Here is a 22090-nt window from a genome sequence, read left to right as displayed (position 1 = left end):
AAAAAAAAAAAAAAAATTGTCTTGTAAAAGTTGTCTTATTTTTCTCCGTGTAGTGAAATTCAAAGAAGTCAATAACCCAGAAAATAAAATAAAAGTCATAATTTTCTTTTTCATATATTCTAGACTTCATCTCCAATAAATCTTAGCTTATATTATTGGGGGCTTATTGTTGGGTTTCTCAACTCTTTTTTTGTGTTCTATTTTGGTGTAATCGCCCCCTCCCCCTTTCCCCTCTTATTGCTATTAGAAATTAAGAAAAAAAGAAAGAAAAAAAAAAAATCTTAGCTCATTGTATATTAGTGGTATATATATGTATGTATATGGATTATCCTTTTTGGTTTCCTCGCGAGGCATTTGATGGCACATCATTAAGAATGAAATCCTATAAAAGTTGTTACCTTAACTAGCTTTTGACCCCCGCATCTATAATAGAATGTGTCATTAAGAATTAATACACAATTTATTTTTTTTTTCTTATTTTTATTGCATGAAAGACAATTCTTATTTCATTCTCGATCTTTTGAATTGAAAAATTCTGGGTTAGGGTCAATTAATTCTCAATTTCCGATTATAATAATTAAGAATCTCTTTAATATAAATTAGTCTATGCCCTAGTGGACTCAGAATAATTAAGTACAGCAAAGCCTTGGATCTACTTGAAACTTTTCAATTAAGAGTTGTATAAATACTTAATGCTGACAAGAAGTCATCTCTTCATAGTTGTTTTTTATTCAACACAACGTTGTTCATATCATAAGGGTGACGATCGACCAATGTGGATGAGTTATAGCATTGCAGCCAACATATGAACATATTAATAATCATGTTAATCAAACTCTTTGCCAAAAACCTCTATTTTTCTAGTTTTTTTATTGAAATAATATACCTTCACTGTGTTTGAGTCAAATAAAAAAAAAAAAAAAAGGAAAAAATGGGAGGGAGGAGAAAAGGGAGAGATTTCAATGTAATTATATATTCATTATATATACTTGCATACATACATAAATAGATCTATAATTTTTTTAATTTGAAGGTTTTCTGAATTTACCCTTCAATCCTTTTTGGTTTATATATAGGCTTGCATGGAATTGCTTCTGCTTGAGATATACAATTAAATATAGGAGAAAGAAAGTTCTTTCAATGTAATTACTTACTTAATACCCACCACACACACACACACACACACACACACACACACACATATATATATATATACATAAAATATTACTACGAGTCTAGCTAGCTAGCTCTACCATGACCAATTAGAAGGTTTGTCCTTTCATACAATTTAAATTGTATATATAACATCCAGGAAGTTACAGATCATATATATCAATATATATATCTAGAAGCTTAAAAGCAGGCCTTCTAGTTCTTTCCCCCCTCCACAAAACCATCATCACTACCACTACCACCACCCACTCCACAATTCCTCTCTCTCTCTCTGTGGTTAATTTGCTTGCAAAAATGGAGTCTGATCATCAGCCACCACCACCCCAAGAAAATATCGAGCAGGTGATCATGACTTCATCAGATGAGCACGTGGCAACCCAAACAGCCGCCAGGTCATACGACTGCACCTATTGCAGGAGAGGCTTCTCTAATGCACAAGCCTTAGGTGGCCACATGAACATCCACCGAAAAGAAAAAGCCAAGCACAAGCGATTTGATCATGAATCTCATCAACCATCTTCGGACCTCCCAAGGCTCATAATTCCCTCGTATCCTCCAACACCACCTGGGAGTACTTCTTCATGGCTGCTGGAAACCCATGTCGGTGAAGTCAACCAACTTCGTCTGTTTGTCGAAACACCATCAGAAAAAGATCAAAACCCTCCAGGCAGCAGCAGCAGTCAACTTCATCAGAAAACTGAAAAGGTTTTGTCGTCATCATCTACCTTTGACCTGTCTGGTTCGGAGATAGACCTTGAGCTTAGACTTGGGCCTGAGCCTCAGGACCCATCAGCACCAACGGGTACTAAAAAGTTCTTCTGATCAATTTCCAACATTTAATATTCCTCTAATTGCATGGTATATTGTTTTCAAGTTTTCTCATTAATTTAAACCAATTCTGAGTGTTCACATATGTAATTTTCATAGTTTTATGGGATTTTGGTGGTGTAATTTTAAGCCCAGATTGTACGGTACTGATTAGGGTTGAACAGGGATATGTTCACAAACCCTAGATACCATTTTTTTTTTAATAGTGAATTTTTTTATAAAAAGATAAAGATTACAAAATCCCTTCGGCACGAACCTACTGAAACAACAACAACAACAATAACCAAACAAAGCTATACAAACAAATCTCAATCTTCTCAATCAATACAATTGCAGATTCACAAAAAAAAAAACAAAACAAAACAAAACAAAACAAAACAAACAAAACAAAACAAAACTCTAGATATATATATAGCATTTAAAAGTAATGAAGCGTGGATTTATAATTGGATTACCTCTATCTCCTTCGCGTTTCCATGCACAAGAACCAACGAAGATAATCTTCTTGGTGACCTAATTAGATGATCTCTATATATACGTTTTTTTCTTCTATCTTTGTGCTGCATCTAATACTAGCTTCACTAGTGCCTCAAGAACTACAAGAGGAAGTAAATATTTTCTATTATTGTAGATTATAAGAACCATTTTTTTCCAGAAAGCAGAATCCAGGAAGGAAAATAATTTTGGAAGTTGTTTGCATGAAGTGACTACCTTCGACAATCAAGTACACAAACTTGTACTTTGTTATTTGTTAGTTGTTTCGATCTTTTCTATTTCAGTTGATATATATCCTTCCGGTTAATTGTATTTTTATTTAAGCCCGATTGACTAATTAAAAGTATGAAAAGTTTAATCCCACAAACCTTATGTTTGTAAAAAGTTTAGGTTTTCTCGTAACCTAATAATTATATATACCATTACATGTTTAAGAAATTATTCACGTAACATACTTGCCGGCATGAAATTTTAACCATTACACTAAAAAAAATTCATGTTATGAAAACAAGCTCCCACCAGAATTACTTTAAATAGATGCATTTCAAACTTTGATTTCTTCACATTGCTGATAAACGTTTGATAAATTAAGTACATGATTGAATTATGAGCCCAAATAGCATGGATATCTAACTTCAGTCTCCTTAATTTCACAATTACTTAGGGAAAGAGTGGTTCTTTTTCCAATATCATTCTGACAGTTGAAAGGGTAAAAGTAAGTTATGATCATTGTTAGCTTAATTATTTTAGTTACTGTTTTGATATGATTAATTGGGATGCCAATGGCTTGTTTAGGTATTTATAAAACAGGTGACTTAGAAAGCGAAGGCTATATATATATACACACATAACTGCATGCCTTGAATTCATGACTTCGTTCTTCTATATATATATACATGTTCTTAGCACTTGAAATTTGAAAATTTTTATTTGGTTCATCAATGCTACTAGTTTTTGAATTTCAATAAATTAATGGGATATAAGCACTATGTCTCTTACTGTAATTTTTCTTATGATCGACCTGTAATTTTTGCAATTATTAATTTGCAAAACCCTAGATTCACATAAGTGGATCATTTGGTAAAGAGTTTTGTTGTGAATTTTTTTTGTTTGAATAATAATAAGAAGTGATTGATGTGATATAAAGTAAAAATGAGTTTTGAATTTTTTTTTTTTTTTTTTGGTGAGGAAGAAAGTGAAAATTTTGATAATAGTTTTGAAATAATGTTGACTCTTTTTAAGAGAAATGGAAATAAGAGAGAGTTATTTGCCAAACGGTGCGAGGTTATACTGTTTGGATGGAGGAATTGAAACTTCAGAATTCATCATTCCCCTACCCCATTTTAAATTAAATACGTGAGGGGATAAATAATAATTTATTGATAGCATGCATAAAAACGTACACAAATACAAAACACAAGGGATCACCAGACAATTAACCCCTAACTTACAAACAATGGGAAAAAAACAGCATGCACACAGAAAAAACACACACGCTTGACCCTAAGCAAACAAACAAACAACAGGAAAAAATGAAATCAATACTTAATTAATTACATCCCGGAAGAATCCTCATCATCACGACCTGAACATCCATCTATTAGCTAGGGAAGAAAGCTGGAAACTAGACAAGGAAATGATCCTAGATTTAACCCAGAAGAGGATATCAGATAGAACATTAACAATGTCGTCTTGCCACCACACTACCAAAAAAAAAAAGGGGGCATTTTGTGTCTGTTTTTTAATGATGTACCGCTGCTGGAAGCATAAACTTAATTAATTGACCACAAAGTCAAAAAGAAATCTTCCCCAAAAGTTGAATATTGGATTCCTCCCAACAAATATTGGGCCAGACATGCATACCAATTTAAATCGTAATATCTGTGAAAATATTATTCTTATATTAACAACATATCCATACAACTCATATTCATATGTGTTATGTGTTGTGAGTACACTTGTGACTATTGTTTAAAGTATAAAGAAAAATGCTACACACACATATATATATATATATATACACCACTCTAGCCCAATATCTTAGATATAGACACCACTCTAGCCCAAAAACTTAAGATATTGGGCTTGAGTCCATTTAAGTATATTAACTTCTCTTTTTATATATACTTTATCAACGTAGGACACAACACTCACGAACACACTTATAACAAATCTCTTTCACATTGACCCAACTCACACTTACGTGTAAGTCCTTTATACAAGAGTGTCATATATATTCCAAGAGTCACCACACTCATTTTACCAGAGTCAAACCAAACACGTCATTCCAAGAAGCTCGTATTAATAGCACTAGCTAACCATGATTTTGATACCAATTGTTAGAATTTAGCTAAATAAATCAGTCTTTCTGCATAACATGTGGTGAACAAATGAAAGAGATAAATGTATGTACCTCCATTATTAGATGACGAGTTTTTCATCTATGATATTGATAGCCGCATCCTATTTATGAGTGTGTGGAGAGGAGACTTGTCTCTTAGTCCTAATTTCTCTTATAACCTTGAATGAAGTCAAATGGACTCGTTCCATTTATATTTAGGGTAAGAGTGCATCCCTCACCCCTTACAGAATGATTTAGCTCATTATGGACCCAGTAATAAAATGACTATGACAATCCACCCAAAAAGAAATAAACATACAACAATTTGAATATCTCGTATTACATATAGGCCACTATTTCATCCTTCATGCAAGCCCTAATCTTGACCTCCGTGAAGTTCAGATTGTCAGCTACACGCAGAACATCGCAGCACTCTCTTCTATTACCAGCCTGGGAATAAATAAATAAACAATAGAATCAAGATATAATTTTAGATATTTTGTGGACAACCCAAATTTTTTTTTTTAAAATTGCAATAGCGAGCAAGGTAAGAGTTTTTAAAAATTACATTTTCAAATCATACGTTTTAAACTCTTTTTCTAATTCAGACATTTTGAAATCGCAAAATCCAAACGGACTTTTTCGAGTAAGAAAACAAGACACAGAAAATGCAAACCACTCACCTCACCATGTCTCCTCGAGGTTGAGAGGACCTGAATTTTGGATATGAAATCAGCAGAGTGATTCCCACTTGATGAACAAGCTGCTAACCTACGAGGTGATCTTCTGACATAACTTGTAAGAATTTGGTTTCCCTTGGTCTTTTCTATGGCGTCAAAGTAGAAAACATGAGGAGCCTCACAGGGATCATTTGAGGGAACTCGAGTGTTAAACATGTAGGGTGGTTTAGCTGTCTTCTTCCATGGCGTAAATGTTTGGAGGGGTCTATGCAAAATGCTTGGTGGATAAAGGTTTTCATAGATATGAGCAGAGTAGCCCCATGATATGGAAAGAGACCAGTTGCTTTGCTTGTGAAAGCAAATGGTCTGCTGCAGTAGTCGTGACTGGTCAGCTTTTGCTGCTTCCATTAGGTGTTTCAGTGACTCGTGGCGGTTGGTGATTGAAGGGAAAATTGGGTCCACTACGTCCAAGTGATGAAGGGAAACGAATGGAGTCTGTGGAAGAGCTGATAGAAATCCGGAAATGTCACTGTGTAGATCAATCTGTCATGGAAAATGTAAATATTTAGATATATAAAAAGAAATAAAAAAATAAAAAAGGCTGTTAATTTTTGTTGTCTTGTTGATTGTAATTGTACATTGTTTTCATTGCTTTCATCGTTGCTATCTTTCACTTTCAAGTTGACCATACGGCAAAGATTAATCTGATAAAAAATTAATATTCGACTAATTTTTTCTTTTATAAACCACTGCCAAATGTTTAAGCATTAAATACCCATGGATCACTACGATCATGGCATGAAGAAATATTTTCTTAATAATGTTGAACAATAAAAAATGAAAAATCATTATTTCTTATCAAAACATTATCATTTACCTTTTATTTTAATTAATTAAATATTTCATATTTTGGATTTCACCAATCTCCATATTATGTATATTTAGTTAATATAAGCCAAAAATCACGTCGAGCGGCTTGTGTTCTGCCTATTTAAAACATATATTTTGCTTTTTTATCAGCTACTTTTAGGTAAGTACAATAACTTATGTATTTTTTTTAAAAAAAAATTATTTCTCCCTTATCTCTCTCTTTTTGCTTCAATTATCTTTCTCTCTTCTCTCATGGTGGTTTAAGAAAAAAAAAATTAAGAAATAATATTTAAAGAAAATAGAGAATGAAATAAAAAAATTATTAGATTTTGTATTGAAAAAGTAGTATGTGAAGTAGAAATTTGTGCATTTTGATTAGCTAAAATGCATAACATTGCTAGCTAGAGATGTTCTTAAATGGGAGTTTAAGCTAGGGGTGTCAAAAATTACCGGGAAACCGGAACCGGAACTTGAAAACTGGGAAACTGGGGTCCTGGTTCCGGTTCCGGTTTGAAAAGTCCAAAAACCGGGTACCCCGGTTCCGGTACAGGTTTTTGGTACCCGGTTTTTACCGGGAATACCGGAACCGGGTTTCCATTTTATTTATATATATATATATATATATATTATTAATATTTTTTACACTTAGGTTTAGGTTTAGGGTATTTTAAAAAATTAAATTTTTATTTCTAAGGCACAAATAGGCAAAAACATTGATTTTTTAGGATTTTTGGACTTTTTTAAGTTTATTTTTTAATTATTTGGAACAATCACAACAAAGCTCTTTTAATTTATACAAAGAAATTAATAGATTTTTAAAAAAATGGGCTAACTTATGAAAAAAATAAATTGGCTTATTTTAGGCCCAATACCTAAAATAAGCCCAAAAACCAATTTTTTTTAAAAACCGGTTACCGGACCGGGTAAAACCGAAACCGGCCGGTAACCGGGTTCCCGGTTCCGGTTCCGGTTCCGGTTTTGGCCAAAAACTGGGAAACCGGACCGGGTTAACACCCCTAGTTTAAGCTTACAAGTGAAGAGGAATATTAAGGCATTAATTAGATAATTAAATTCACTATTTTTTTATCGACTTAAGCTTTTGAGATGAATGATGATTTAACGTAAGCTTCCATTTGGTCAATCAGATACTCCAAATATGGAAATGAAAGTATTTAGAAAACAAAATTACCTGATGAAAACCCATTTCCTGGGTCAAAGAGACTCCCAAATCAGTAATACAGGACTGCAAAATATGATCACTCCCATACAATGTTGGATATGTCTTTATGCAGACATCTAAATTCTTCACCAACACTTCTACCAAAGGATAACTCAAAGCATACCCTGCCCCACCAAACGCCATTCCAAAAGAATGATCAAAATTCGATGCCACACACTCTGAATTTGACCCTATATAGAAGTATTTATTATGATCATAACTTCCCAAAACCTCAACAAGATTATCCAAAAAAAAGATTGTGTCATCATCCGCCAAGATATACCATCTAACCCCTTTGTTTTCCTCTCTAAATAATTCGAAAATTATTCGTGCCATTCGAATTGCATGTGGATTTGCGTGTTTGTTGTATTCTTTGTATCTAGAGGTATCTTGTGAGACACGAAAAGGAGGAGAAGATGAAGGCCAATGGGGTGTCTCTTTGGGAGCTCTATCCAAATAGACAAATCCCCTGGTTTTGTTTGGCAGCCACCAGGCTTCCATGTAGGGTTTTTTACTTTCCCATGTTTTTGCAGAACTTGCTATTCCAAACACAAGGTGGGTAATGTTGGTTGGAGAATCTACAATGGAAGATGAAGATGAAGGCCATGATGTGTATCTCAAGTTTGCCATGAGCATAGAGGACCGGCAGCAGGGATGGTTGGAGAGGATAATGTAGAATAAGTACAAGACTACTCCTGAAATGGCTAGTGATTTGCATAAACTTACTGCAAATTTATTGCATAAAAATGTTAATCTTTGCTGCATTACACCAGACTTGGAAGAAATGACTAATGGCATTGTGAAAAATAGCCTAAAATGAAGGAAACTCAAAAGAAAATTTTCAATTCTGGTTTTTCAATGACATGGAGGAGGAATCTGTGGTAGGATTTCTCTTCCTTAAGCTGCTAATTAATGTGAATGTTCAGTTGCTTTTTGAACTATGTTGTGCAGGTAATCATTTGGATTGCGTTTTACATGCAATGTTGGAATTGCTTTAACGGCTATAACTCTTGGTGTTTGGCACCCTAATCCAAAAGTTTCGTTCTAAGTTGGGGCCATCTTGCATGCATCAGAGATGCTATGCTGCTCATCATTATGAAGGGCACGAGAAAAGTGATGTCTGGCCTGTTGAGTGGCCCTCTGGCCCTCGTGACACAAAGGTCATGTCATGCTTGAGGTTTAGTTTAAAGGTTTTAAATTACCATCTTTTCAAATGTTGATATTCTGCTGCAGCTGTTGAGATTCTCTTTCCACTCTACAAAGTTATATTAATTTAAATAATTAAGCTTTTTGAATAATTAATGATTTAAGTATAGAGTAAAGGTTATAAGTTTGAATTGTGTCTTCATCTTCTCATTTCAATTAAACATTTTACGTGTTGGGTCATGTTGAGGAAAATCCTATCTTTTTTTTATATATATATGAATTCACGCTTTTGGGATAATTAACGATTTAACATACTTTAAGGCAACGGTTTACATAAACCCAATTCTTGGCCTTCATTTCTTATTCCTAGCTAATAGTAGCATGATGGTCGCATAAAGCCTCGATTCACCACTTAACCTTGTTTTTCTTCATATGAAGCAGGGCAATATCAACAAGATAAAAGAGAAACCAAAGAAATCAGCAATTTCATTATAATAAACACAGAAGGGAGACAGAACTGGGGGGCAAATGCAGCACTCAACAAGATTAAAGAAGTCTAATGTAGGCCTTAAACCAGTAAATGCTTCTTGCTGAAACTCATAAAACCACCTCTCAACAATAATAAAACTACAAATATTACACCACATGATCTGCAGCAAAAGTGCCTCAAAGAGAAGACAGGGGTCACAAATTATCATCTCATGATCATCACTCATCATCAACATATATAGTTTCTTGTGAAAACAGCCCGCCAAACACCTTCCTGACTTCTGGCTTCTCCTCTGTCTGTTGTTTGCCTTTTGGCTTTGGCTTTGGCTCCTCCTTTGGTTTGAAAGAAGGAAGCTTGAAGCTTGGTTGTTTATTAACAACAGCATTCTTTGGTTGCAATGGCTCCTCCTTTGGTTTGAAAGAAGGAAGCTTGAAGCTTGGTTGTTTATTAACTACAGCATTCTTTGGTTGCAATGGCTCCTCCTTTGGTTTGAAAGAAGGAAGCTTGAAGCTTGGTTGTTTATTAACAACAGCATTCTTTGGTTGCAAAGACCGTGCCTTGGCCTGTCCTCTGACAGTTGCAACCTGCACTTTCGGTTTCTCTGCAGAATTTTGAACTGCAGTTGAGACCTGGGAACTAAGCTTTTCCCAAGACAGCCCTGAGCCGAAGTCTTTGGCTTTGTTCAAAAGGGTCTCCACCGAAGCTCCGGCGACCTCCGCCTTCTCTTGAGCTTCTTCGGCTAGACTAGTAGCTCGAGCCTCTTGCTCCGACAGCTTCTTCACCTCTTTTTCCAGTTTCTTGGTTGCTTCAGCGGCTGCGCGAGCTTTCTCAGCTGCTTCCAGTGCCTCTTCCTCTGCTTTGGCCTTTGCACGCGATTCTGCATAAGCTTTTCTTCTTCCATCCTCAGGAATGGCACTAAAAGCAATTTCATTCAAACTAGTCAAACGAAAATCAATCTTTTCTTTTTGTTTACCTAACTGAATGAGCATATTTTGTACTCAAGCAAAATATCAATTTATTTAAGAAGGGAAAAAAATATCAAACAAAAAAAATTCTTCTAAATATTTCATATGGCTAGTCCCCTGCAACTTAAATTACCTGAAAAGCTCAACTACACGCCTTGATGGGGCTGAAGGATTCGTAAACACTTCCACAACCTAAATACCCAAATGAATAAAATGTTCAATCAGCATGTCAACTAACAAAACTTCACAAGTCAATTTTCTTTCCTCCAAACCAATTCTTCTAATTCAATCTATTTAACTAACATGCATCCAAAATACACGTGAAAATTACATCTTCTATATATTCTTGCATGCATTTTGAACACACCTTAAAATTCTCACACCCAGTAATCTTACACACCCTATTAAAAACGTACGTGATCATTAAAAACTCACATACATTTTGCCCTTTTCCTATCAACATGCATATATGTATATATATAGATATAGGTAGAGTAAAAATGTACCTTATTTTCTGCCACTGCTGTGTTAGAGAAAACATCGGCCACTAGAGATGCTATCTTAGACTTGGCTACCTAGTATTAGTTTTCAAACACAGAGAAAAAAGAAAAACAAATTTAGTATAGCAAAGAAATTTGATGCCCAAAAATAAAATGAAATTTACAGTAAAATGCAGATACTATTGCATACATTACATTACTTTGTAGTCGTTTGCACCTGGGCTTCTTTCGGCTGACACCACAACATTATACGAACTCTCAGGCGAAAAGTCCTCGGTCAAATTCGTCTTTATGAAAGTGTAGCCGACGTCCGTTTCCACTACTTTTTGCAAAAACTCGGGAACACTCAACGGCTGTGATCCTGAGAAGAGGTTGCCAAAGAACGAGGAGATGCCATCCAGTACATTGTAAGTGGATGCGCCTGCCGGGTTCCCATCATAGATGATGGCCACATGGCCAACTCCAGCCAACTGGGCAGCATTGATCACTTGCAAGGCGTCCGATGTGGACACCACGGATGTGGGACCGTTTTCTGCGGGGCCGATCGTGACGACGACCTTGCTGGCATTCCCGATTGCCTTGGCGATTGATTCAGCACCTTGGAAGGTGGATTCAACGGCGTTGAGGCGTTTCAAATCTTCGTTGGATATGATCTACGGTGTTGATGCAATTGTTAGCAGGGAAAATTATTGTTTTGGATATGACCAAATGGAATATTATTTCTTAGAATATTTTAATTAGTTATTACGTGATTATTCCATTGTTAAATATATTTTCCATTATATTTCTATTAATATTTTACTAAGAATGATGTTGTTATTAAAATCACATTTTAATCAAAATTCAATAATGATGAATCACAAATTCAATGATAATTTTAATAACCACATCATTCTTAACGAGACACAAATAAGATTAAGAATAATGTGGTTATTAAAATCACATTTTAATCAAAATTCAATAATGATCAATCACAAATTTAATGATATTTTTAATAATCACATCATACTTAGTATGATCCAAGTAAGACACAACCTAGAATTACTTTATAAAATTATAAAGATAAAATTATACCCTTAAATTTAAAAAAGAAAAAAAATGTTCAAATTAATAAATAAAAAAATCAAAGAAAAGAGAAGAAAAAAAAAATTAGAAAAATATTTTTTTAAAAATGTAACCCATACTGATAAGGCTAAAGAAACCAACCTTGTATTTGGCAGCAAGACGAGCCAACTCTTGGGCAGAACCAAGCTCGGGAACACCAGCCCTGACACTGAAACCCTGACGCAGCAAAGTTTGTGCAATGCGAATACCAGCCTGCCCGGTTGCGCCGGCGACGAACACTGTGCTGGGGTCCTTCCGCCTTGACAAGCCGGAAGAGGGATTACTCACGGCCGGGATCAAAGACTTGACGTCCGGGATCTTCCCAAAGTCAAAACGAAAAGGATTGCCGTTAGCTGAATCATCTGGCTGGGGCTCTCCGGCGGAGGAATCGTTGCTCTTGCCGAAGCGCAGCGAAGGGAAAGGGCCGGCCTGCTTGGCAAAGATTGTGAGCCGCGTGTTCTTGAGAATTAGCCTGGAGGAGTGCGGCGAAGGGGTTAGAATGAAGGAATTGGAAGTGAGCGTAGGAGCCATCGACGGAGAAGGAGGGGGAATTATCGAAGGCCACCGTTTTGGCTCCAATTCGATTACTCGGTGTTTTTGTTAAAAGAACAATAGTTTTTGTTTGGTTGTTGGTATTATCTGGATGGGGGAGGTAAGGGAAGGCTAGCGAATGGAATTGAGCCACGTAGTATCAGTTTATCTACTAAACGAAATCGGGCACCAAACGTTTTTTGGGCGCCAGAAAATGACATGGGCGCTCTTTTGCTAGGACCAGTCTATCGAAGTCTATCCGCCAGGTTACCACATAATTCAATTTGCATGGCCCACGAGAAGCCAATACGATTTCAAATAAAGGATATGGTAAGGAACGGATGAATCAACTGCTCCAAAACATGGACATAAAAAAAGATTCTTTTAAGTATTTGCCATTAGACCATGGCATGAATGAGATGTGATGTACTCTTTGAATAGATGGGAGTGTAAGAATATACATACAAGAACATTTCAAGTCATCGCTTTGTTTTTAGATTTTTGGGAAAAATTCACTTTTATCTCCTAAAATTTTAAGAATTTTTCAATTCGAACCCCAATGTTTAAAAATTGGCAATGTACCCGCCTAATGTTTTAAAAATTTTTAACTCAGACCATCTGTTATTAATTTTCGTCTAATTGGACGAAAATCATCTCATGTGTGTCTCACGGGAGATTATGATGCCCTCATTAAAACCTATAAAATTACGTAATTACCATCATTAAAACCTATGAAATTGAAGGTAATTACATCATTTCATAGGTTTTAATGAAGATCAAAATTCCACGTGATTTCTGTCCAATTAGACGAAAATTAGTAACGAAAGGTCTTAATTGAAAATTTTTGAAACATTAAAGGGGCACATTGCCAATTTTTAAACATTGAAGTTCAAATTGAAAACCATCTAAAACTTCATGAGGATAAAGTGAATTCAACCCTAAATTTTTCCTAAAACTTAAGTTAAAAGGAAACTCACAGAAACAATCATTTATCAAGTTTTTTTTTTTTTTTCTCCATTTCAGTTTTTGTTTTAGGTATGTTATTTCGTTCTCTCTCCCATGTATCTTCGTCAAATAGCCAAGCTGAGAGATGGCAAGAGCTTTGCTAACAATGCCGAGCGGTGCCTGGGCATAGACCTGCCACCAAAAACACGTGGAAGACAAATAACCGTCTGATCTTTATCTCTGTTTTTCCTTCCATTTTTTGCCAAGGCAGCGCAGCAATCTCGACTAGCCCTAATCTGTAAATTCACCTGCCCAAGTTCAAATTTTGTTAGCTTTTTTGTTTTTTGCAAGTAGACGTAGCTAAAAATGGGTGAGAAGGGCAAAGATGGCAACTGCACATTGCTCCACAAAAAGTACATATTTGGTCACTTCTGGGTCTCATTATTCTCGCTAAGGTCTACCACGCCGAAAACTTGCAGACCGGGAGGAGCGTGGAGGTGATGAAGGTGGTAGGAAAAGAGAAGGTGATAAAGGTAGGCATGATGGAATAGATCAAGAGGGAGATTTTGGTGAAGATAGTGAAGCACCCGAACATCGTTGACCTCCACAAGGTTATCGTCGGTGGTGCAACTCACAAAAAGAATTAAAAAAATAATAAATAAATAAATATTTAGAGAGTTGAATGATTGATGTTTTTAAAAAGTGTTTACTTAAAATAGGAAAAGCGAACCTCAAATTTAGCTAAAGTTTGAGAAGCTGACTAGAAACCTCTTAGCCAGCAATCCCATAGAATTTCTCGTCATGTATAACCTCTTCAGCACAACCTCTTACTTCCTTGGCTTCCACGCCTCCAATATCCTCCCAAAAGAATTCAGCAAATTTATTAGATTCTAGTTTCTACATATACTTGGGCCTCAAACCTGGGATTGGGACTGGAGAAGTTGTGGGAGAGCCATTTTACATAAGAGACATAAAAGAATAACCTAGAAGTTTAATAAAAAATGACACAGGTTTATAACCCACAACAGAAGGTACAGGAAAAAGATAAGTTGGAAATCTATCTTAAGAGTTCGGCTAAACTTCATTCTGAGACACTTCTTCGTTAGCTGTAAACCCGCACCAATGGCTATGGCATCAATAGTACTAAGAGGTGAGGGGGAAGAAGAGACAGAAAGGGCGGTTTAGTAAAACTAAAAGCTGTATAGATAGGAATTTATACCACCAACATCAGGTTTAAGAAAGCTAAACCTAGAAACTGCAGTCCATCAGTTTGGGTAATTATTAAATCATTGATGAGACAGGAGAAAGAAACAGCTAAAAATGAACTATATATTATATAAACCCAAAATGAAAAGCATATACATGCCACAATTAAACACGTACTTGAGCTTTTCCTATCTCTATTAAAATGAAATATCTGCACAAGCCATAGAAGCCTGAAAACAACTGCCCATAAAGATAGTCATATATTCTCATACAGAACTAATTATCATATATATACATACACGATGCCATCTCTATACTTTACAGCAGACATCATCAGGTCAGGATGAGTCCAACAACAATGAAGTATTTCAGATAACAAAGTCCAAGGAACAACTCTCAAGCTGCCAACCATACAGAGGTCAAACCAAAATACAGTGAGAAAGGAACTATTACACGCATACAAAGAGGATTCACCTATAGTGATTTACAGAGTTCTCTACTTAAAGAGAACATAAAAGAATGAAAAACTTCACCTGAATTGATGTTCAGAATGTGGATCTGCACATGGTCTGCTCAACCAAATCATCTAGTTGACATTATTTTCATCTACCAATTGACCAGAAACCAAATTTAGTATCAACTTAAAATTATTGAAAATACAGGACCTTTAGGCTTAACTCTTGTCTTCAAAACACACACAAGGGAAGAAAAAGAGAATAAAAAAGGATTGTGAATCCTACCAACATGGTTAGATTTCGCTTGCAATTACTTTAAATAACAATTGGCATCACTTAAGCTTATATTAAAATAAAAAAAATTAAATTCTAAAGCAACAAACAAATAAAACAAGCATTGGTCACAGAAGTGAGATTTCTTTCATCCATATGACAACAATATCCTAAAAAACCAAAAAAAATAAAAAAGATTCCCAACTAAGGGAAGACAATTATTACCAGAAAATCTAGCAGCAAGTCCTGCATAAAGTTGCACTCAAGAGAATAGCTCAGGAAATCCTCATTTATCCATTTCAGCTGCCAGCAGTAAACATAGAATACATCAAACAGTAACCAATATATAAAAATGCTTCCATTTAAGACATAAACATCCCATAAAACTTCATTGCTAACGTTCAACATGAATTTAATAAAAAAAAAAAAATTGATTTAAGGTAAAGGAACGGCTCAAGGTCCCAGAGGCAGCAAAAAATTTAGTGACTGATGCCCTTCTTAGCTTTAAGTGATTCGAGAGCCTTCTTCCGTAACTCAATCTCAAGCTTTGTCTGCTCAGTCTGCATGTCTTCATCATCACTTGGATGAGACTCCCTCCTTGCAGTACGTTCACCATCAGAAGCATAAGCACCATCCTGATTCTTCACTTTCAGCTTCTCTGCACGCCGTTCTTCCCTTCTCCGACGCCTTTCCTCACGCCGTCGACGTTTTTCCTCCTTCCGAAGTTTCTTTTCCTCCTTCCTTCTCTTCTTAGCCTCCTTCCTATCCTCTAATTCAGAATCATAACTATCATCTGAAGCAAGCTCTTTCCTCTCAGATCTTTTATGCTTTCTCCTTTTCTTCTCTTCAGTTCTGTGCTTATCACTTTCCTCAGAACTGGAATCGTCTGGAGCAGCCTGTTTATTATGATAAACTTTTCCAACAGAATCTTGTACAGTTTCTGAACGACGTCTACTGTTATCCACATCATTTGAACGAGACCGGTTCTTCTCATCAGATATTTTACCATCTCCAGGGTATGCTGGATGTTGCCTATCACCTACTAAAGATTCTTTATACAATGAGGGTGACTTTTGTTGACCAGGAGATTCAGGACGAACCCCCCTCCTAGAAGATTTCTCACTGTCAGAAATGTTTCATGATGTCAGACCCTCATGCATCATAAGTATGGGTGTCTGATTAACATGAAAATATGCATTATAAAGACAAAGTATACCTTTTTGTCTCCTCTTCTTTCTTTCTCAATTCCATGTTATCAGAACGAGCCTGGGATTCAGTAGCCCGATAATCTGCTAATCTTTTAGGAGAATGTCCTTCCTTGTGATGGACCTTCACAGGTGAATCTTTCTGCTTGTTGACAGCAGATGAAAGCATGGACCTTTTATGCGAAGGCTTAGATTTAGGATCCACATCCTCCTCCCTACAAAACCAGCATCACTTGGGTAATTTAACTAACAAAATCAACCCATTCCATTATAGTAAGAAACAAAATAAACAGTCAGAAACTAGTTAAATTCAAACTGAACCTGGCATATTTAGGTTCTTCACCCTCTTCACTAATTTCTAGACTGTCATGACAAGGTTTTCGTGCAGGACTGAAGCTTCCATCACGAATCATTTGCTTCCCTGCTTGCCTCACAGGACTCTGGTATGGACTAAATGACCTTTGCAAGCACCAAAATGGTCTAAATATACAAATAAAATGGAAAATTCAAAAGATTATAACAATATAAGAGTCAGGTGAGACATATACCTCCTATCTTCACTGGGAACCCTTTTCCTTGCCGGTGGTGGAGATTTTGAGGGAGTTGGAGACTTCTCTGGTGAAGACATCGAAACTGACACTTTATTGCGGGTTTCACTCCGATTCCGTGCATCTCTCTGCGGTGATCTCAAAGAACTAGATAATCGCTGTGCCAAAGGAGACAATTTTTCCTGTGCCCTGAAACGCATATTTACACAAAATACTGAGCTGCCTCACACATTGAAACTACAAGGTATCAGTATAAAATCAATTAAGGCAAACAGAAAGCAATGAAACCATTTGACATGCAATAGGAGATGCTACAAGTGGTTAGGCTTCGCAATTTCTTCCACTTGCAAAATTGAAGTGTAAATACACAACCTCTATTCAAGTTCCTTATACCTAGCCACACAGCACCACCAACTTGCAACCAATTATTTCCAATAACCCGACCAAAAAAAAAATTATGAAAGGATCTGTCCTAAATACCTGATCCTTTCTTTGGATGATCGGACAGGGCTCCTCGGGTGCTTTGGAGATTTCCTCCTAATTGGGGATGGAGATGTATGTTGTATGGGGGATGGAGAACTTGATCCATAGGGTGGAGACCTACGCCGGGGAGGAATTGGTGATCTCCTGCGACTAGGAATAGGTGACCTATGCCGCAGAAGTGAAGGAGAGCTGCGCCGTGGAGTTGGAGATCTCCTATACCGCCGTCGAACAGGAGACAGTGGTCCTTTTCGTAAGGGAGAGGGTGATCTACGTCGAATAGGTGAAGGTGATCTGCGCCGAATAGGTGAGGGTGATCTGCGCCGAACATGTGAGGGTGATCCACGGTGCACAAGAGGTGGGGATCTGCGTCGAAAAGGTGATGGGGATCTTCGCCGTCGCACAGGCGAAGGTGATCTACGGCGTCGGATAGGTGAAGGTGACCTACGGCGTCGAAAAGGAGAAGGTGATCTACGGCGTCGCACAGGAGAAGGTGACCTACGACGAAAAGGAGAACGCGGCCGACGCCTCACCGGAGAAGGTGATCTATAAGGTGAGCGTGACCTAGATCTTCGCCTAGAATAAGATGATCTTCGTCTAGAAGGAGATGGGGAATGCAAAGGCGAATTCCTTCGACGAGGCGTCACAGACCGTCTTCGTGGGGAGCGATACACCCTTTCTGAAGAAACAGAGCGCCCTTGAGCTCCAGGTGACCTAGATAAACTTCTTGACTGGTGTCTGCCACTAGGAAAATTACAATTGAGTCAGAAATTATACTTCAAGTACGAAAGAGAAAACTAACAATATAATCATTGAAAATAATCAAGTTATACATGCAAGCCCCCACTAAACAGGAAAACAAAAAAGTGTAGTCTAGCTATGACAAACTGAATAATGGAAGTGTATTACTGCTGCTAGTATAGTAAATATAGAAAAATACCCTGAATAACTTCTGGGATTAGATAACGACCTGCTCATTGACCTAGATGGAGAACCTCTGCACTTAGAAAACCATGATGTAAACAATTCTATCACCAAGCAACACAATTCAAATAATGATAGCATCTGATAGTGAGGACAAATACCGAGGGGATGAAGGGGAATGTCTGGCTGAATGAGGAGATCTGGAAACCCTGCAAGAGATTCATACATCAACAGTCTTCCACATCTTCATCCAATATAGCAGTTCTGAAGTTATTTTCTACCTAGCAACCATTTTAGTGACAAATCGAAGACTAATCTTCAACCGATCATAGTCAGCCATCACAAGAAGTATATTTCCCTTTCTCTTTTTTTTTTTTTTTTAATTAAGGCTAACCATGGTAAATAGTAGGTGTCTGTATTTGCAGTTTCACAAACTCCAATATTTAATAACACCTATATCGACCTATATCATGCATGGAAAGAAGTAATAGAGCTACATCATTAACATAAGAAACTCCAATATGCACAAACAGTAACATGTTAAGTATTAAGGGAATCTGCTGAAGACAAAGCAAAATTGACTCTGACCTCTCTTCCCTAGAAGAAAAAACAAAGAAAGCAAAAGACAAGAAACACCACCAAAAGATAGTTCAGTATGAATGCTAGTGAAGAAAGCAGCATATTGAAGGAAAATAAGGAGCCAGCTGCAAACCAATAGGAGGAAAGGCAAGAGGAAAGTTAAACCAAAAAAAAAAAAATTAGGGAAAATATGTGTGTGTATGTGTGTGCATGTTTGTATGCACAACAGATATGTACTAAATACATGCTTACTCAAAATATATGAGTGCATGCGGATAAAGTGTCGAGACATATGATGTGTATATCAAGAAATGACACTGTAACCACAAACTGGAAAAGGGGAAAAAAGGAAGAATAAAAAATGCCAGATGGAAGAGCTGGTATTTAAATGTTTTCCTATTCTTTACCTGTACCTTCCTCTCACGCCATTATTCCTCTTGCCAGCTTCTTCCTCATCCTCAGGACGGTGACTCGAAGCCCTAGGCTTTGAGTTTGGCTCCAAACCAGAGTTAGTTGCCCTCGCATCAACCATGCCGTCCTACAGTAGTTTGAGGTAAAGGACATGAACCCAAATAATTGCAGAAGCTAGCTGAATGCCATGAAAAACACAAACGAAAGTTAAAACCAAACACTTAGATCTAGAAATGCAACTCCAGCATGAAAAATGTAGGCCTTACCATTTTCTTCGACCTCTCTTGCTCAAGTTCTCTTTCCTTATCTTTCTTCTTCTCAATCTCAAAGGCTATCCTATCTGCCTCCGCCTGCAACCAGCCATTGTACAACTTTGTCAAGAAAGAGACGTCACATGGACAAACAACAAGCATGTCATGACTGGACAAATATTTCTACCTTCTTCTTCCTAGTTTCTTCTTCTTTGGCATCCAAAAACTGCTGAGGAACACCACTTGCATTCTTCTGTGCACTGAGAAGAAGCGTCCATAGCTCTTTCATAAACTTCGCAGTATTTTTCTCCATGAATCCAGTAAGTGAAATTTGAACCTCCTTCCCATTCACTACCTGCATCCAAACAAACAACACGTGATTCCAACACTATACTCATGCAAACTAACAAGAAGCCCTCGTATCAACAAAACCTTACTGATAAACTATTAGCTCAGTTGGTAACCGGGGTAATGGGTCTAGCTATCTCGATGTTTACATCTCCATGGCAAGTAGTATAGTGCTTATGATAAATAAACAACTTGAATCGCTTGTTGAGATGAAATTGCTAACAAAAAACAATACTAGTCTACTAGATTACCTTTTTCTCCAAAAGACTGTTAATGAAGTTAATAAGAACTTCGTCTTCGAACCCAAGAAGCTCGGTCACCCTATTAGCAATCCACGGTCTGATAACATCCATCTTCACCTTCGTCATTTCCACCTAAAACACAAATCACAGTCACCTATGCATAATCACCATGACAAAAAACGATATAACAACCACATTTAAAGCCAAAAACCCGCCAATTCCTGGCATTGTGCACTTCCTGTTGTCGCAAAATTCTAAGCATTTAACAAAAAGAGAAGGATATCCAATCAAAGTAAAAGAAAACGAACCAGGTGCTCCAATTCAGGAGCAAACTTCTGCGATTTCATAAGCTTCGCTTGCTTGTTCGAAAACCGAGTGTCTTGGTCCGCCGACGTGCCCTGAACACACACACAAAACTATGATTTCGCTGTGCGTCTATACACATACATATACACATACCTAAACTACAATAATTACCAGAAGAAACAGTAATTAACACATTCAATTGCGAGGATCTGAGTAATCCACAGGCAGTTAAGTTTGGATCTAAGAGAAAGAAAGCGCAAGTTATATGCGTAAATGACTGGCTATTGCGTACAAACTTACCCGGAAGAAGCCGCCCGACATTTTCTAGGGTTTGTGAGGGACTGGAGGAAGCGTTTAGCCGAGACGGTGATGGGAAAAATCTTTGCGATGAAATAGAGAGGGGCCTCGAAGACTTTGCGCTTAGGCCATGGATTAGCGTGCGAGAGTACTTTGATGGATTCTTCTCTACAGCTAAAAATGAATTGAGAAAGAACTTGTGTGCCCTAGTTATATGCGGCAATTACATGCATACCCGTTGTACAATTAAATTTCCTTTTTTACCCCCTTTGTCGTTTTTGTTTTCTTGTATTTATCTTTTTTTGTCTTTCTTTCTTTCTTCTATATGTTATTTAGTATTTTAAAAGATGAAATATGTTGTGAAATATAAAAAATAATAATTAAAAAAAAAAAGGTCATAGATAAATGAGTAATGCTAGGTATCATCTTTTTATTTTCTTAAAATCCTCCTAAAGCTAATGTGCCTTTTAAAATCACCATTAAATTTTAGATAAATCATACTTGAATTTTGATCTAATAATGATTTTGAAAGCCACATTAACTTTAGGGGGATAAAATGATAGTACCTAACATTACTATAGATAGATTGCAATATATGAAACTAGTTCTCTATATTATTTATCTCCTTTGTTGTGCGTATCTTATATTGGTCAAAAATAGAGTCATAATGGGATGATAGGAATATGAAAGGGTTATTGCATGAATCAAGAGCGTACATGTACAAATCTCAAGAGATGGAAATTAAATGCTCATCCACCTAATGTATGCATTTATAAGACTCCCCATTTCATAATTATACATTAAAGTCTCGTTTGATTTATGAAATAGACCCTTAAAATATAACAATCAGCTGTGAATCATGCCTAATGAAGCGGAAGTCACTAGTTCGAATCTCTCTCTCTCTTCCCTTGTGTGGATATGTCAAAAAAAAAAAAAACTATTCTCTTACAGAAATGAATACTTATTCGTCTAGAAAATAAGATGAATAGCTATTCTTGAGAGAATAAACAATTTTTTTTTTTAAAAAAAAAAACCCATTTTTTAACATTTTCTTTTAAACTTAAAAATAAATAAATAAACAAAAAAAGAAGCTCATTGAATGGATGTCAAGCCACCCCAGGTTCTGCCGTGGTTGACTGGGAGTGGCCACCCACAAATTAGGAGGAACTATGGTATTGTTTGCTTTATAGATTCCCACGAAATAGCAATTCTGCCACAAATAAATAGATATCTCATGCGATCACTGGTTATTTCAACTATTCATGACATAATTATTTT

General features: G+C 36.5%; 4 protein-coding genes across 8 annotated transcripts; 1 reads left to right on the top strand and 3 right to left on the bottom strand.

Annotated features, from left to right (window-relative positions):
* Positions 1–1467: 1467 nt before the first annotated feature.
* On the top strand, positions 1468–1995 carry LOC132163096 (zinc finger protein 6-like). Its single transcript, XM_059573293.1, has one exon. The coding sequence runs from the start codon at positions 1468–1470 to the stop codon at positions 1993–1995; it is 528 nt and encodes a 175-aa protein (XP_059429276.1).
* A 2962-nt stretch (positions 1996–4957) lies between these two features.
* Positions 4958–8470, bottom strand: LOC132164677 (uncharacterized). Its single transcript, XM_059575223.1, has 3 exons — positions 7577–8470; positions 5521–6060; positions 4958–5287 (listed from the first exon to the last, which is right to left on the bottom strand). Exons 1-3 carry the CDS (start codon positions 8402–8404, stop codon positions 5177–5179), a joined length of 1479 nt encoding a protein of 492 aa, XP_059431206.1. The 5' UTR covers positions 8405–8470; the 3' UTR covers positions 4958–5176.
* A 741-nt stretch (positions 8471–9211) lies between these two features.
* On the bottom strand, positions 9212–12440 carry LOC132164522 (protein PLASTID TRANSCRIPTIONALLY ACTIVE 16, chloroplastic). The gene is made up of 5 exons (XM_059575045.1): positions 11914–12440; positions 10908–11360; positions 10714–10782; positions 10341–10399; positions 9212–10157 (listed from the first exon to the last, which is right to left on the bottom strand). Exons 1-5 carry the CDS (start codon positions 12340–12342, stop codon positions 9461–9463), a joined length of 1707 nt encoding a protein of 568 aa, XP_059431028.1. The 5' UTR covers positions 12343–12440; the 3' UTR covers positions 9212–9460.
* A 2278-nt stretch (positions 12441–14718) lies between these two features.
* Positions 14719–20982, bottom strand: LOC132164521 (uncharacterized). Of its 5 annotated transcripts, XM_059575041.1 has the most exons (15): positions 20816–20982; positions 20518–20607; positions 20219–20341; positions 19807–19974; positions 19635–19718; positions 19365–19495; positions 18540–18587; positions 18395–18451; positions 17455–18198; positions 16975–17163; positions 16748–16885; positions 16438–16641; positions 15447–16343; positions 15027–15099; positions 14719–14894 (listed from the first exon to the last, which is right to left on the bottom strand). In XM_059575041.1, the coding sequence occupies exons 1-13, from the start codon at positions 20834–20836 to the stop codon at positions 15701–15703; spliced, it is 2640 nt and encodes an 879-aa protein (XP_059431024.1). In that variant the 5' UTR covers positions 20837–20982; the 3' UTR covers positions 14719–14894; positions 15027–15099; positions 15447–15700. The 5 variants fall into 5 exon arrangements, with proteins under 5 accessions (XP_059431024.1, XP_059431022.1, XP_059431026.1 ...); XM_059575039.1 differs by having other exon boundaries at positions 14719–15099; XM_059575043.1 differs by having other exon boundaries at positions 14719–15099; positions 15447–16328.
* Between the last annotated feature and the right edge of the window lie 1108 nt (positions 20983–22090).

The sequence above is a fragment of the Corylus avellana genome, chromosome ca10 (assembly GCF_901000735.1).
Source record: "Corylus avellana chromosome ca10, CavTom2PMs-1.0".
NCBI classification, from domain to species: domain Eukaryota; kingdom Viridiplantae; phylum Streptophyta; class Magnoliopsida; order Fagales; family Betulaceae; genus Corylus; species Corylus avellana.
The sequence above is the reverse complement of the archived record's forward strand: the minus strand, read 5'-3'. Positions and strand labels throughout refer to the sequence as shown.